Source organism: Trachypithecus francoisi, unplaced genomic scaffold (genome assembly GCF_009764315.1).
Source record: "Trachypithecus francoisi isolate TF-2019V2 unplaced genomic scaffold, Tfra_2.0 Contig01436, whole genome shotgun sequence".
NCBI classification, from domain to species: domain Eukaryota; kingdom Metazoa; phylum Chordata; class Mammalia; order Primates; family Cercopithecidae; genus Trachypithecus; species Trachypithecus francoisi.
The window spans coordinates 2,979,506-2,995,022 of NW_022681430.1; the positions used below are offsets into that span (position 1 = coordinate 2,979,506).

General features: G+C 41.9%; 1 protein-coding gene across 2 annotated transcripts in view; it reads left to right on the forward strand.

The window, feature by feature from the left end:
- LOC117091955 (1-phosphatidylinositol 4,5-bisphosphate phosphodiesterase epsilon-1) overlaps positions 1-15,517 on the forward strand; it is a 245,213-nt gene that overhangs the window by 209,697 nt on the left and 19,999 nt on the right. For both annotated transcript variants that reach the window (XM_033225009.1, XM_033224999.1), the window contains 4 exons: positions 810-941; positions 5,623-5,913; positions 10,924-11,087; positions 12,900-13,161. In XM_033225009.1, coding sequence (XP_033080900.1) covers positions 810-941; positions 5,623-5,913; positions 10,924-11,087; positions 12,900-13,161 — 849 coding nt within the window. The remainder of the gene's footprint in view (positions 1-809; positions 942-5,622; positions 5,914-10,923; positions 11,088-12,899; positions 13,162-15,517) is intronic.

Consider the following 15,517-nt stretch of genomic DNA (forward strand, 5'->3'; position numbering starts at 1 on the left):
ATCATCAGAAAGAGGACCTCCTGAATGCTGCTTCAGCTTAGCGAATTACTCTCCAAAAGTACAATTACGACACTGGGAACAATTTGGAGGCAATTCTGGCTTCACTGGTGCCTTCAGCTCACTCTTTTTACATTGGAGCCAGGTCTATGTGGTGTGCATTCATTTCCTCATTCAGCAAATGTGTATTCAGTTCCTGCTCTGCACCAGGCACTGTGCCAGGCATGAAGGATCCAGGGAGTGGTTAGACCAGGAGTGAGAAAGAGAAGCCATGCAACATCATTATCGCCATATTTCCCATTTAATCTTCAGACTAACCCTATGAGCGAGTTCCTATCATTACACACATTTTGTAGATAAGGAAACTGAGGAACAAAGAAGGAGGTGTTAAGTCAAGGCTAATACCAGTAGGAATTGAACCTAGACAACATGATACTAAAACTCAAGGAATAACCATTCCTTCATCTCTCCAAATTAAATAATTAGCCCCTGATCATTTCTGGCCACAGCACCTTCTTTTCATGCAATTTTTCAAAATCCTTCTGATGCACAATCAGCTAAGTGTGTGTGTGATTTTGTGGTCATTCTATGATAAGCAGGCAGTTCTGTTGCATTTGCCTATAGAGATTTTTAAAACTTTGCTTCAATTGCCTACAGTGCTATTATTAACAGAACAAAAACTGCTAGTAGGGTTTCTGTACTAGGTTCCAAGGGAGTAGTAGGACTTCAAAATAAACATTAACGGGGATGGAAAATGTTGAGTTCCCTTGCTTGTAGTTTTTGGCTTATTTATTTTCATTTTATGGGAACAGGACTGTCAACTCTAAATGCATCTGGCTCTAACAGAGGAAAGGAAAGGAAAAGCAGGAAGTCCATTTTTGGCAACAATCCGGGCAGAATGAGCCCAGGGGAGACAGCATCATTTAACAAAACATCTGGAAAAAGTAAAGTCACTTTCTTACAATATCTTTGCTTGATTCTGCATGCTGGATGACTTAGATATTTTACCGTCTAAGCACTTCCCTTGAATTTTTAAATTCTTTTTCCATGAACGTCAATATTGTCTAAGTATAGTATAAATTTTTGTAATTGCTAATTTACACTTTTAACGTACTAAAAACAGCATTTCAGGTTTGGCACAGTGGCTCGTGCCTGTAATCCCAGCATTTTTGGAGGCCAACGCGGGTGGATCACTTGAGGTCAGGAGTTCGAGACCAGCCTGGACAACATGATGAAATGCCGTCTCTACTAAAAATACAAAAATTAGCCAAGTGTGTTAGTGCACACCTGTAATCCCAGCTACTAGGGAGGTTGAGGCAAGAGAATCGCTTGAGCCCAGAAGGCAGAGGTTGCAGTGAGCCGAGGTCGCACCACTGTACCCCAGCCTGGGCGACAGAGCAAGATTCTGTCTCAAAAAAATGTAAAAATTAAAAATAAAAATAACATTTCACTGAAGATGTTTGAGCAGTGTTTACCTCACGAGTTAAAATTAGAGGCACCTTGGAACATTCTAGTGGTTTCTTGGAACTGTTCTCTTCACCATTATAATTCCAGAATATATGGCTATTTTATTTCTAGTTACTTTTTATTATGAAAGTAATAAATTCTCATAGTTAAAAACTCAAACAAGACAGAGTATTATTAAAATTCCTTTCCACTCAATGTCCTGGTCCTTTTCTCCAGAGGTAACCACTGTTAAGTTTATTGTGTTTTGTTCAAGAAAAATAAGATCCTTTTTAAGATAATCCAAATAGGATGCAGGCATACTTCGGAGATATTGCAGGTTTGGTTCCAGACCACTACAATTAAGTGAATATCACAATAAAGTGAGTCACATTAATATTTTGGTTTCCCAGTACATGCAAAAGTTATGTCTACACTATACCATAGTCTATTAAGTATGCAGTAGCATTATGTCTAAAAAATGTACATACTTCAATAGAAAATACTTTATTGATACAAAATGCTAACAATCATCTGAGCCTTTAGCAAGTTACAATCTTTTTTCTGGTGGAGGGTGTTGCCTTGATGTTAATGGCTGCTGATTCATCAGGGGGGTGATTGCTGAAGTCTGGGATGTCTGGCAGTTTCTTACAAGAAGGCAACAGTGAAGTTTGCCACATCATCCGACTCTTCCTTTTACAAAAGATTTCTCTGTATCATGCAGTGCTGTTTGATAGCATTTTACTCATGGTAGAACTTTCAAAATTGGTGTCAGACCTCAAACCCTGCTGCTGCTTTGTCAACTAAATGTATGAAATATTCTAAATCGTTTGTTGTCATTTCAACAATGTTCACAGGATCTCCACCAATAGTAGATTCCATCTCAAGAAACCACTTTCTTTGCTCATCCATTAAGAAGCAACTCCTTATCCATTCAAGTTTTATCATGAGATTGCAGGAATTCAGTCACTTCTGCAGGCTACACTTCTAGTTCTCTTGCTGTTTCCACCATATCTGCAGTTACTCCCTCCACTGAGGTTTTAAATCCCTCCAAGTGATCCATGAAGTTTGGAATTAACTTCCCCCAAACTTCTGTTAATGTTGCTCTTTTGACCTCCTTCCATGAATCATGAATGCTCTTAAGGGCGTCTAGAATGGTGAATTCTTTCTAAAAGGTTTTCATTTTATTTTCACCAGATCCATCAGAGGAATCACAACTTATGGAATCTTTAGCCTTATGAAATTTATTTTTTAAATAAGACTTAAAAGTTCAAATTACTCCTTGTCCATGGGCTGCAGACTGGATACTGTGTTAGCAGACATGAAAAATCATGCTGTAGGCCGGGCGCGGTGGCTCAAGCCTGTAATCCCAGCACTTTGGGAGGCCGAGACGGGCAGATCACGAGGTCAGGAGATCGAGACCATCCTGGCTAACATGGTGAAACCCTGTCTCTACTAAAAAATACAAAAAATTAGCCGGGCGAGGTGGCGGGCACCTGTAGTCCCAGCTACTCGGGAGGCTGAGGCAGGAGAATGGCGTGAACCTGGGAGGCGGAGCTTGCAGTGAGCTGAGATCCGGCCACTGCACTCCAGCCTGGGCGACAGAGCGAGACTCCGTCTCAAAAAAAAAAAAAAAAAAAAAAAATCATGCTGTAAACAGATGTGCTGTCATCTAGGCTTTGTTGTTCCATTTACAGAGCACAGGCAGAGTAGATTTAGCATGATTCTTAAGGGCCCTAGGATTTTCAGAATGGTCCGTAAGCATTGGCTTCAACTTCAAGTCAGCAGCTGCATGAGCTACTAACAAGAGAGACAGCCTTTTCTTCGAAGCCAGGCCTTGACTTATCTTCTCTAGCTATGAAAGTCCTAGGTGGCCTCTTCTTCCAATAGAAGCCTGTTTCATTTACATTAAAAATCTGTTGTTTGGCCAGGCGCGGTGGCTCACATCTGTAATCCCCACACTTTGGGAGGCCGAGGCGGGCAGATCACAAGGTCAGGAGATTGAGACCATCCTGGTTAACACGGTGAGACCCCGTCTCTACTAAAAATACAAAAAAAATTAGCTGGGCACGGTGGTGGGTGCCTGTAGTCCCAGCTACTCAGGAGACTGAGGCAGGAGAATGGCGTGAACCCGGGAGGTGGAGCTTGCAGTGAGCTGAGATCGCGCCACTGCACTCCAGCCTGGGCGACAGAGTGAGATGCCATCTCAAAAAAAAAAGATCTGTTGTTTAATGTAGCCACCTTCATCAATGATCTCAGCTGGATCTCACGAATAACTTGTTGTAGTTCTACATCAGTACTTGCTGATTTTTTGTTATGGAGATGACTTCTTTCCTTAAACCTCATGAACCAACCTCTGCTAGCTTCCAACTTTTCTTCTGCAGCTTCCTCATTTCTCTCAACCTTCATAAAACAGAAGAGAGTTCAGGGCCTTACTCTCAATTAGGCTTTGGCTTAAAATATGTTGTGGCTGGTTTAGTCTTCTATCCAGACCACTAAATCTTTCTCCATATCAGTAATAAGGCTGTTTGGCTTCCTTATCTTTTGTGTGTTCACTGGAGTAGCACTTTTAATTTCTTTCAAGAACTTTTCCTTTGCATTCATAACTTAGCTGTTTATCACAAGATGCCTAATTTTTGACCTGTCTTGGCCTTTGACATGCCTTCCTCACTAAGCATAATTATTCCTAGCTTTTTATTTCTTTCTCTTTTTTTGAGGTGGAGTCTTGCTCTGTTGCCCAGGCTGGAATGCAGTGGCGCAATCTCAGCTCACTGCAGCCTCCACCTCCAGGGTTCAAGTGATTCTCCTGTCTCAGTCTCCCGAGTAGCTGGGATTACAGGTGCGTCTGCCTGGCTAATTTTTGTATTTTTAGTAGAGACGGGGTTTCACCATGTTAGCCAGGCTGGTCTCAAACTCTTGACCTCTGGTGATCCACCCGCCTCAGCCTCCCAAAGTGCTGGGATTATAGGCATGAGCCACCGTGGCCAGCCTAGCTTTTGATTTCAAGTGAGAAACGTGTGATTCTCCCTTGCACTTGAACATTTAGAGGCCATTGTAGGGTTATCAATTGGCCTTATGTCAGTATTGTTGTGTCTCAGGGAATAGCGAGGCACGAGGAGAGGGAGAGAGATGGGCGAAGGGCTGGTGGGTAGAGCAGTCAGAGCACGCACATTTGTCAATTAAGTTTACCATCTAATGGCACCCCAAAACAATTACAATAAAACATCAAAGATCCCTCATCACAGATCACCATAACAGATATATAATAATGGTTAAAATTTTGAAATGTTGCAAGAATCACTAAAATGTGACACAGAGACACAAAGTGAGTGCATGCTGTTGGAAAAATTGTACCAATAAACTTGTTGGAGGCAGGGCTGCCCCAAACTTTAAATTTGTTTTAAAAAAAAAAAAAATAAGCGCAGTATCTGCAAAGTACAATAAAACAAAGCACAATAAAACAAAGTATGCCTCTATAACTAAACATACCAAACATAAGTATAAAGGTGAATAACCTTTATACTTGCTGTAACTTTTCACATAATTTTCTGTACATATAGCTTCCTTATTCTCTTTAATGCCTGTGTGGTGATCCACTGCATGGATATACTGTCATTTATTTAATCACTTCTTCACTGATACATTTGAGTTGCTTCCTGGTTTGATTTGGTTATTTCCTATGAAAAACTGCTGGCATGAATATCTTTATACATATATTGTTTATTTGTGCAAATATACCACAACCCAGATGAAGTACTGAGGCAAAGGACTTCCAGGCTTTTTAATTTAAACTGATGTTGCTACATTCATTTTGTTTTGTTTCTTGTGGGGGTTTTTTTGTTTGGTTTTATTTTGTTTTTTAATTTTTGTAGAGATGGGCTCTTACCATGTTGCCCAAGCTGGTCTTGAACTTCTGGGTTCTAGCAATCCTCCCACCCTGACCTCCCAAAGTGCTGAGATTATAGGAATGAGCCAGCACATTCAGCCACCACACTCATTTTAAAACTAAGTAGCCATCATGTTTTTTCAAAGTGGCAAGCTAACTCACAAGTAAAATCCAAGAGGTATTCTGATGTGGTTTATATGCTATGACTGTTTACTGGGATGTTGTTCAAGGTTTATCTTACTAAAATATTTAAAGTTTTCTACACTAATCTGTGGCTAATTTCTTGGGGGGTTTAGGTTCCTGTGAAGGCATTCGACAGACCTGGGAGGAATCTTCTTCCCCTCTCAACCCAACCACATCCCTCAGTGCTATCATTAGAACTCCTAAATGTTATCATATCTCGTCGCTGAATGAAAATGCCGCCAAACGTCTGTGTCGCAGGTATTCTCAGAAACTGATCCAGCATACCGCCTGTCAGCTGCTGAGAACTTACCCTGCTGCCACCCGCATCGACTCCTCCAACCCGAACCCCATCATGTTCTGGCTCCATGGGATACAGCTCGTGGCACTCAACTACCAGACCGATGGTAAGGGGCCTGCATGCTCACCTCTCTCCTTTGCATCTTACATTTCAGTAAATGCAGTTTGACAACATTTTTTCAAATGGGCAAGATTCCAGACTGGGGCACATCGTATGTGAGAATAAAAATATGATGATGGAAAAGAGAAGTGAATTTGATACTGAATTGTGCCTCTGATGTTTCAGATTAAGGTGATAGAAAAGAACCTTGAAGAACCTTGAAGGGGCCTGTAAGGTCTCCTGGTCCTTCCCCTTTTTTAATGCAGTTTTTCAAACACCAAGTTGCTCTTGACAGAGCCATGCCTGGTTTATGTTTAAAGCTCTTTTTGCAGCAGGGATTTCCTAACACCGCCTAGTTAACCTGTCTCACTACAGAGTTGTTCTTGCAATCAAAAAGTAATGTCGCTCCAACCACTTTGCAAATTAAAACCATTTTAGCTTCTTATCCTTTTGGAACTGAGATGGAGAATAATGGTCAGTGCCCTAAGAGTAGCTAGCAAAAGGAAAACAAGTATGTGAAGTACATGAACAGAGTAAGTAGTGATCGTGTTTCTCCACGGTCAATGAGACTCTGATATGAGGCCTAAAACTCCAGAGTAGAAGCTGCCGTTGATTGCACGCTCACCGTGCATTAGGCAGCACGCTGAGTTCTTGACCCCGTAATATCTAATCTTCACAACAGCCCTAAAGTTGTGTACCTTTATGTTCGCCATTTCTCAGATGAGCAAACCAAGGCAGAAATTGGTTAATTTGTTGAAGGTAGGATGACTTGTACTAAGAAATTCAAGGAGTCTGGAAGTTTAAAAGATAAAGCATTTTGTTGCCACTTGGTTATGGGGGAGGAGAGGAGCTACAGACGGTGAGGAAAGAGTAGATAAATGTTTCCTAAAAACTCATTCATAAACCACAGTTTTTCCCTTGAACAGTCAAGTGGCAGTCAGCTGTTATCATTCATCTCACGTGAACTGAATCCAGTCTTATCTAACCATGCTGAACCACAAATCACAGTATGGCCTTGTCTCCAGCTGAGGTCAAACCACAGCTTTAGCTCTGGGACCAGCTAGCTACCTGGCACTGGTGCCAACAACACCCGTTGGTGGATGACCCCAAAGACATATGATTAGAGATATTGGTCGCGTTTCTGCCCTTGTTATATGTGCTTCTTTCAGTTAAAATTAAATAAGATGCCAGTGAAGTACCATATTTAGCATAGTGTCTGGCACATAGAGAGCATTCTACAAAGGTTAGCTATCACTGAGTGTGTTTGATAAGTTATGAAAACAGTATGATTTGGGCTCGCAAATGGAAATAATCGTGAAATACTTTCAAAGTTGTAAAAATTTTATTTCCTATTTCTGTTCATTCTTTTCTGAGTGGCTTGTGGGTTCACATCTCTAGCCCTGTCTGTAGTCCTGTGTCCACCTGGTGCCATTGGTTATTATACCAGCATATTTTAAGTAAACTGAAGTCACTATCAAAAGATTTTCTCAAGGAAATGGAAGTGCATTTCGTTTTGGATGTGCCCTTTCTCCAGAAGTGCCAGGACTGGTATAGACACACTGGCTCCACTGATGGCAAAAGGGAGCCACAGGTGAAGGGGACACAGGGAGCTGCCACTCCGTGGGTCACCCTGCTGTCCAGAAGTACAGACTAAAGCTGCCTGTCCTCGACTCACCCTTAAAGGCTTTGTCTCTATTCCAAATCAAGTTGGGATTGAGAGTACATCTTTAAGCCATCCCAATCAAATGACTGTGCTGGTGGTTCATCCTCAAATTTCTCTGCATAATCTTCCAAACCAGGAAAAGGTGCTATCACATAACCTCTCTCCATTCAGTGTGCTGATTAAACATCTCCCCATGTTGGACAAAGTACAAGCAACATGGAGTATCCGTGTGTTCATCTGTACAAGTGGTCTTCATTTCTGCAAACTGGGGGTACAGCCTGATTTCATATTAATACTTTGCACATGGTAGATGCTCAGTAAACACTTGCTACTCTGAATTGAGGCCGATTATCTCCACCAGCCCCACTGCAATATGAACATGTGGTTCTTGATTTTTGGTCAAGATCTTTTCCAAGTATTTACTTCTCTGAATTGCAAATTCAAACAGATAGGTAAGGCCAGATACAGTGGCTCACACCTGTAATCCCAGCACTTTGGGAGGCCGAGGTGGGTGGATCACTTCCGGCCAGGAGTTCGAGGCCAGCCTGGCCAGCGTGGTGAAACCCCATGTCTACTAAAAATATTTTTTAAAAAAATAGTGGGGGTTGGTGGTGTACACCTGTAGTCTCAGCTACTTGGAAGACTAAGCGGGAAGCAGAGGTTGCAGTGTATCAATATTGCACCACCGCATTCCAGCGTGGGTGACACAGCGAGACTCTGTCTCAAAAAATATATAGATGGGGCTGGGCACGATGACTCATGCTTGTAATCTCAGCACTTTGGGAGGCCAAGGCAGGTGAATCACCTGAGGTCAGGAGTTTGAGACCAGCCTGACCAACATGATGAAACCCCATCTGTACTAAAATACAAAAACTAGCCAGGCATGGTAGCATGTGCCTGTAGTCCCAGCTACTCAGGAAGCTAAGGCAAAAGAATCGCTTGAACCCAGGAGGCAAAGATTGCAGTCAAATGAGATTGCGCCACTGCACTCCGGCCTGGGTGACAAAGTGAGACACTGTCTCAAAAAAAAAGAAATAGAAATATATAGATAGATAGATAGATCCAATAGATTGATAAGAGTCAACAATTGAAGCACCATTTTTCAATTGTTGAAAAGAATTTCCAGGCTAGGAAGTGCTTGATTATCCATGAAGCACCCCAACCAAATAGCAGAGAAACCCTCCCAGGGCCAACCTCCCAAGAGGTTTCATGGATCTTCTGCTCTGCGACTTCCTGGATTTCAGGGGATTCTGATGCTCCAAGTGGGTGTCCATGGACTTATGGCCATCCTTTCCCAAGCTTTCTGCTGGTTCCATCAACTCCAAGGAGGTCTGAAGTGATCTGGAACTAGGAGTTTCCCAGATCAACACTCAATAAAACCAACTCTTGAGTTTAGAAACTGACCTGAGGCTGGTATGCAAACCCTGGTTATTGCTGGCAACAGACCCTCTAAGTTCTTTGCATCTGAGGCAGAACAGTACCTTACCATGTGTAAACATGAAACCCTAGTCAAAAGAAAAACCTCTTTTTTAAAAGAATTTATTAAGCTTTTTTGAATGACAGACTTTTCCAATCCTCAAATAGAAGGATAAACATTATGTGAATGGTGTCTACATAATGCAGAGTATTTTAATGAATAGACGACCATCAAGGCGATGGTATGCTTGATCTATCATTATGTGCATTGTTTCAGAGGTGTAGCAGGGTTACACTGATTTGTGCATACTCTTTGACTTGGTTGGAATGATTATTTTTAAACTATAGCCCCAGATGAAGTTCTGGGACCATGTCCAGGGGACAGCAAGAGGGCTAGATTTGAGGTCCCACCTTTATTTCAAACTGTGCGGCTCTACATGGATCTCTTTTACATATTAGGTCACCAAGTTAGATTTCAGTTAAGAAATTGAGCATTAGAGGAAAGAGCTGATGCATGCTGGACTTAATACCTAGGGGATGGGTTGACAGGTGCAGCAAACCACCATGGCACATGTTTACCTATGTAACAAACCTGCACATCCTGCATATGCACCCCAGAACTTAAAACAGTAAAATAAAATAGTTTTTTTAAAACTTCAACGTTTTAATAATAGCTTTAGAGTTTTGGCTTTACAGCTTTAAAGTTTTGGAAAACTATTAGGATAGACACGGTGCTACTGAAATCACTTGAGATTGATGTCATGATCACAAAAAAAATATAGTTACTGTTTATTGAGCTCACCATCAGGTGAGCATTTGAGTGTGTAAGAGCCTAGAAACAGTGCAGGAATCCAACTGTTCATCAAAGTACTGTGCCAAATAAAATTTGGCAACAAAAAACTCAAAGCTTCTCTGAAGGTTCCTGATGTTTATGATTGAGGGGATTGTGGACATGATGTCAATCAGATGTGATTTTTTTCATGTTTACAATTTTTTAAAAAAGAAGTAGATGTATTGTAATTTATGGGATGAAATTGAGATTTCAAGGAAAAGCATGTTTTTCTGTCTATTCTCCTATTCTTTCTTGTATAATTAAGATTCTTATCTTACATTTGAAATAGCAAGAATTGTCCATACAATTGTCTGCATGGTTTAGAGATAAGCCATTATTCCTTTCTAAAATTTAGTATAAAATAAGGTACAGTTGCCCCTCCATATCCTTGGGTTCCACATCTGTGGATTCAACCAGCTGTGGATTGAAAATATTCATTAAAAAAATGAATGGTTGCATCTGCACTGAACATATACAGCCTTGTTTCCTTGGTTTTTTTTCCCCCCTAAACAATACAGTATGGCAACCATTTACATAGCATTTACATTGGATTAGGTATTATGAGTAATCTAGAGATGATTTTAAGTATACAGAAGAGGGAGCATATATTCAGGGCAACTTGAATCTACGCTCCCAGGGGAAAAAAAAAGAAGTGTACAGAAGGATGGTATAGGTTATAATGCAAATTCTACACCATCTATATCACAGACCTGAGCATCTGTGAACTTTGGTACCTTCTCCTCCTGGAACCAGTCCCCCATGGTCAACTGTATTTCACAAGATTTTTCAGAGAGATGTAGCAAATATTTGCAAAGGCATTTTTAAATGGTGGAACCTAGTTTGGAGTGGTAACACAGGGCAATCCATAGACTGTAAGCCCCAGAGGGACAGGAATTTTTCTCTTATTACCTGCTGTATCTGATGCCTCACACAACTCGGCATATAGTAGGCATTTATCAATCTGTGGGACGAATGGGTGATTATCTCTTTTTCATGCTGGAGCTTAGGGAAAATTGATGCAAAGTTCTTTTGAACTTTAAATTTATTAGATGATACTTAAGGGACAAAGTAACACGCTATATTGGCTTTTTGTTGTTGTTTTACAGATCTCCCTTTACATTTAAATGCTGCAATGTTTGAGGCAAATGGTGGTTGTGGTTATGTTTTGAAACCTCCAGTTCTGTGGGACAAGAACTGCCCGATGTATCAGAAGTTTTCTCCACTGGAAAGAGATCTGGACAGCATGGATCCTGTAGTCTATTCTTTAACTGTAAGTACAGCCCCTAGAGAAAGAACTTAAGGTTGGCTTTAAGCCTTTCTGAAAACGAACTGGTTTTGAATTCAAGGCATTGGAAAGCTGCCATGTCACAATTTTGGTCATACAGATTTCGTTCCCAGAATAATGTATTTATCTCCCACGAAGCAGTAGCTATGGCTAGGCAAGCTGTTGCCAGACACTGTGTTTGCCAGAGCCCAGGAGCGGGGCTTATGAGGTCCCTGCTTCACCTGATGTACTGACGATGGCAGCTCTGTCTTCCAGGGCCCACAGAATCATAACTATGAGTATAGCCCATGAAAGTTGCGCTTTTTGTTAGATCAGCTCATGTTAAGCTCTAAGCTCCAAAGCTCTAAGATCAGACAAACTCGCGTCAATATATAAATACAATTAAGTATATTTCCTCGTTATAATTTAACCTTTATCATTCATGGGCCTTTCCTTATTCCTTTTCACCTAAATAACTTATTGTCAAAACTCCACAGAATCCTCTTAAAAACAGAGACCTGGCCAGGTGCGATTGCTCACACCTGTAATCCCAACAATTTGGGAGGCCCAGGTGGGTAGATCGCTTTGAGCTCAAGAGTTTGAGACCAGCCTGGGCAACATGGTGAAACCCTGTTTCTACAAAAAATAACAAAAAAATTAGCCGGCCATGGTGGCTCACGCCTGTAGTCCCAGTTATTCGGGAGTCTGAGGCTGGAGAATCACTTGAGTCCAGAAAGCAGAGGTTGCAATGAGCCAAGATTACATCACTGCACTCCAGCCTGGGTGACAGAGTGAGACATTGTTTCAACAAAACAAAACAACAAAAGAGACCTGGTCATCTCTTTCCACCTTTAGATCTTGTCTCTCTCCCTCCACGGGATGAATGCCAGAAAGCCCTCCAAATACGACACCCGCAAACCCCTGGGATAACCCCATTCACAAACTTTCCTACCACCCAAACTGCTTTTTCTCTTTCCCTAAGACAGCAGGACAGTAGCCCCTTTCCTATTTGTTTTTGTTTTTTTTTTTTTTTAGCTAGGGGCGAGGGTAGTTTGATCTGTCTACAGAAAGCTGTGAATTAATTCCTAACATGTCTGCAACTTGCTCCAAAATGAAACTCTTCAAGAAAAAGGTTTTGAAGTTATAAAACATATTCCTATGACATTTTGAACAGAATATTAGTAATAAATTTATATTATATTGTGTAAAGTCATCTTTTGTGAGAAATTTAACTTCATCTTGTTTGGTTTTTGAAGACATTTGAACATTTTTGATAGTTGAAAGGTTACAGTTAAGTGAATGATGTTGACAAAATAGGCTTTTCACATGATTCCAGTCATGTGATTACCCAGTTACAATCACTTACTTTTTTTTTTTTTTTTGAGATGGAGTCTTGCTCTGTCACCAGGCTGGAGTGCAGTGGTGTGATCTCAGCTCACTGCAACCTCTGCTTCCCGGGTTCAAGCGATTCCCTTGCCTTAGCCTCCCTAGTAGCTGGGACTATAGGCGCGCGCCACCATGCCCAGCTGATATTTTGTGTTTTAGTAGAGATGGGGTTTTACCAGGTTGGCCAGGATGGCCTCTATCTCCTGACCTCGTGATCTGCTCACCTCAGCCTCCCAAAGTGCTGGGATTACAGGCGTGAGCCACCGCTCCTGGCCCTACGATCATTTACTTTTAAAACAGTTTTATTCATCATTCACTTTGTCCATTCCAGTGTTCTTGGGATTCCTTTGAAGAGGGAAGCAGTGAGGTGTAGAGGTTGTCTTTCGTTTTTATCCTCGGTGACTTTGATCCCTTTTGTCTCCCTCACCCTAGATTGTCTCTGGTCAGAATGTGTGCCCCAGTAACAGCACGGGAAGCCCGTGCATTGAAGTCGATGTCCTGGGCATGCCTCTGGACAGCTGCCATTTCCGCACGAAGCCCATCCATCGAAACACCCTGAACCCCATGTGGAACGAGCAGTTTCTGTTCCGCGTTCACTTCGAAGATCTTGTATTTCTTCGTTTTGCAGTTGTGGAAAACAACAGTTCAGCGGTAACTGCTCAGAGAATCATTCCACTGAAAGCTTTAAAACGAGGTAGAATAAAATTGTCCAAATGTTAATCATTGTTGTAGCTTGACGATGGATGCCAGAATTTCCTTATACTCTTCTCTCTTCTTTTGTGTTTGACATTTTCTTATAAAGAAGTTGAAATAAGAAGCAAAAGGAAATACAGATTGGAGCACTTTTGAAGCACGTCTCAAAAGAAGTTTTTCTTTTACATTTCCTTATACTCTTCTCTCTTCTTTTGTGTTTGACATTTTCTTATAAAGAAGTTGAAATAAGAAGCAAAAGGAAATACAGATTGGAGCACTTTTGAAGCACGTCTCAAAAGAAGTTTTTCTTTTACATTTTTTTTTTTTTTTTTTTTTTGAGACGGAGTCTCGCTCTGTCGCCCAGGCTGGAGTGCAGTGGCCGGATCTCAGCTCACTGCAAGCTCCACCTCCCGGGTTTACGCCATTCTCCCGCCTCAGCCTCCCCAGTAGCTGGGACTACAGGTGCCCGCCACCTCACCCGGCTAGTTTTTTGTATTTTTTAGTAGAGACGGGGTTTCACTGTGTTCGCCAGGATGGTCTCGATCTCCTGACCTCGTGATCCGCCCATCTCGGCCACCCAAAGTGCTGGGATTACAGGCTTGAGCCACTGTGCCCAGCCCTTCTTTTACGTTTTTTAAGAATCTGCGGTATTAACAATATCCCGGCCGGGCGCGGTGGCTCAAACCTGTAATCCCAGCACTTTGGGAGGCCGAGACGGGCGGATCACGAGGTCAGGAGATCGAGACCATCCTGGCTAATACGGTGAAACCCCGTCTCTACTAAAAAAATACAAAAAAAAAAAAATATATCCCTTGTAAAGTGCAGCCTCACCCACGCCTGCTGATGTTGGGAGCAGTGGTTGTTGCACTCACATTTCCACACATTTTTCTTCCTAAATACTACCCACAGCACTGCTGGCAGTTTGAAAGCAGGGATTGAAGTAAGGAGAGGAAACAGAGATGTCGGAGGGATCGGGTGTGGTGGTGGCCCAAGTGACTGCGCGGTTGGAGTCGGTACCTGGCAGAAGTCCAGTTTGGGAAGCTGGGACTGGTTTTCAGGTGCAGGAAGAGGGCAATGAAGAATTCTGGGCAAAGGCTAGAGCTGTTGGCTTGTGGATTGGCTTTGCTGTGGCACTCTGATAAATTTCAGCCTGTGCACCGTTTTTTTGTTTTGTTTTTATTTATTTTGTTTTGTTTTTGAGATGGAGTTTGGCTCTGTCACCCAGGCTGGAGTGCAGTGGAGAGATTGACAGTTTCCCTTTCTAACATGCTCCCAGGTGCGCTGGCTCTGATGGTCTCCTTTGAGCACCAATGTTCTAAGTACGCACTTCCTCTCCCAGCCACACTCAAGCTGCCATCCTCGGAGCTCACAAACACATTACAGTTTCCTACTTTGTGTTCTTTTCCTGTTTCTCTTCTCTGTGCAAGTAGCCTGTGGTCATTTAATTAGTCTGCTCAGGCTGCCATCGCAGAATATCACACACTAGGTGGCTTGAACCACAGAAATGTATTTCCTCACAGTCTTAAGGCTGGAAGTCTGAGATCAGGGTGTTGGCAGGATTGGTTTCTTCTGGGGCCTCTCTCCTTGGCTTACAGATGGTCACCTGCTCACTGTGTCCTCACACAGTCAGCCCTCTATGTTGTCTGTGTCCTAATCCCCTCTTCTCATAAGGACACCAGTCCCACTGGATTAAGGCCCACCTGAAGGACCCCATTTTAACTTGATTACCTCCTTAAAGGCCCTCTCTTCAAATACAGCCACATTCAGAGGTACTGAGGGTTAGGACTTCTACACAGGAATGGGGAGTATGGGGTCAGGGGGACACCCATAACTGTTATTACAGAAATATGAGAAAGTACATAGAAACAAAAACAATTTTTTTTTTGATTATCCATTTTTCCATCTCTCCAACACAGTCACTTTTGGTGTATAAGTCTTGCAGGCTTTGTTTCTCCTACCATGTATATAACACATGAGCATACAGATATATTTTTAACAAATAGGCTTTCTACTAATCTTTGTGTTTTGTAACTTACTGGTTTTCACTTACTAATGTATATAGTGAGCAACCATTCATGTTAATAACTATACATATACATTACCACTTTTACCAGTTGTGTATTATTCCATTTTATACTTACACTTATAGTCATACCGTAATTTATAACCAATCTCCCATCGTGGAAATACTCTGTTATCACTAAAGCTGCTCTAAGGTAGAAAATTTGAACAGGGACTGTTAGTGATCAGGTTTTCCTACTAGATCAGGTTTTGTCTGAGTTTAAGGTTTTCTGTTTGTGTCTAAGTTGGAAACAGTACTTGAACAAATTAATTGCCATTGGGTAGCTCGGGGCAGC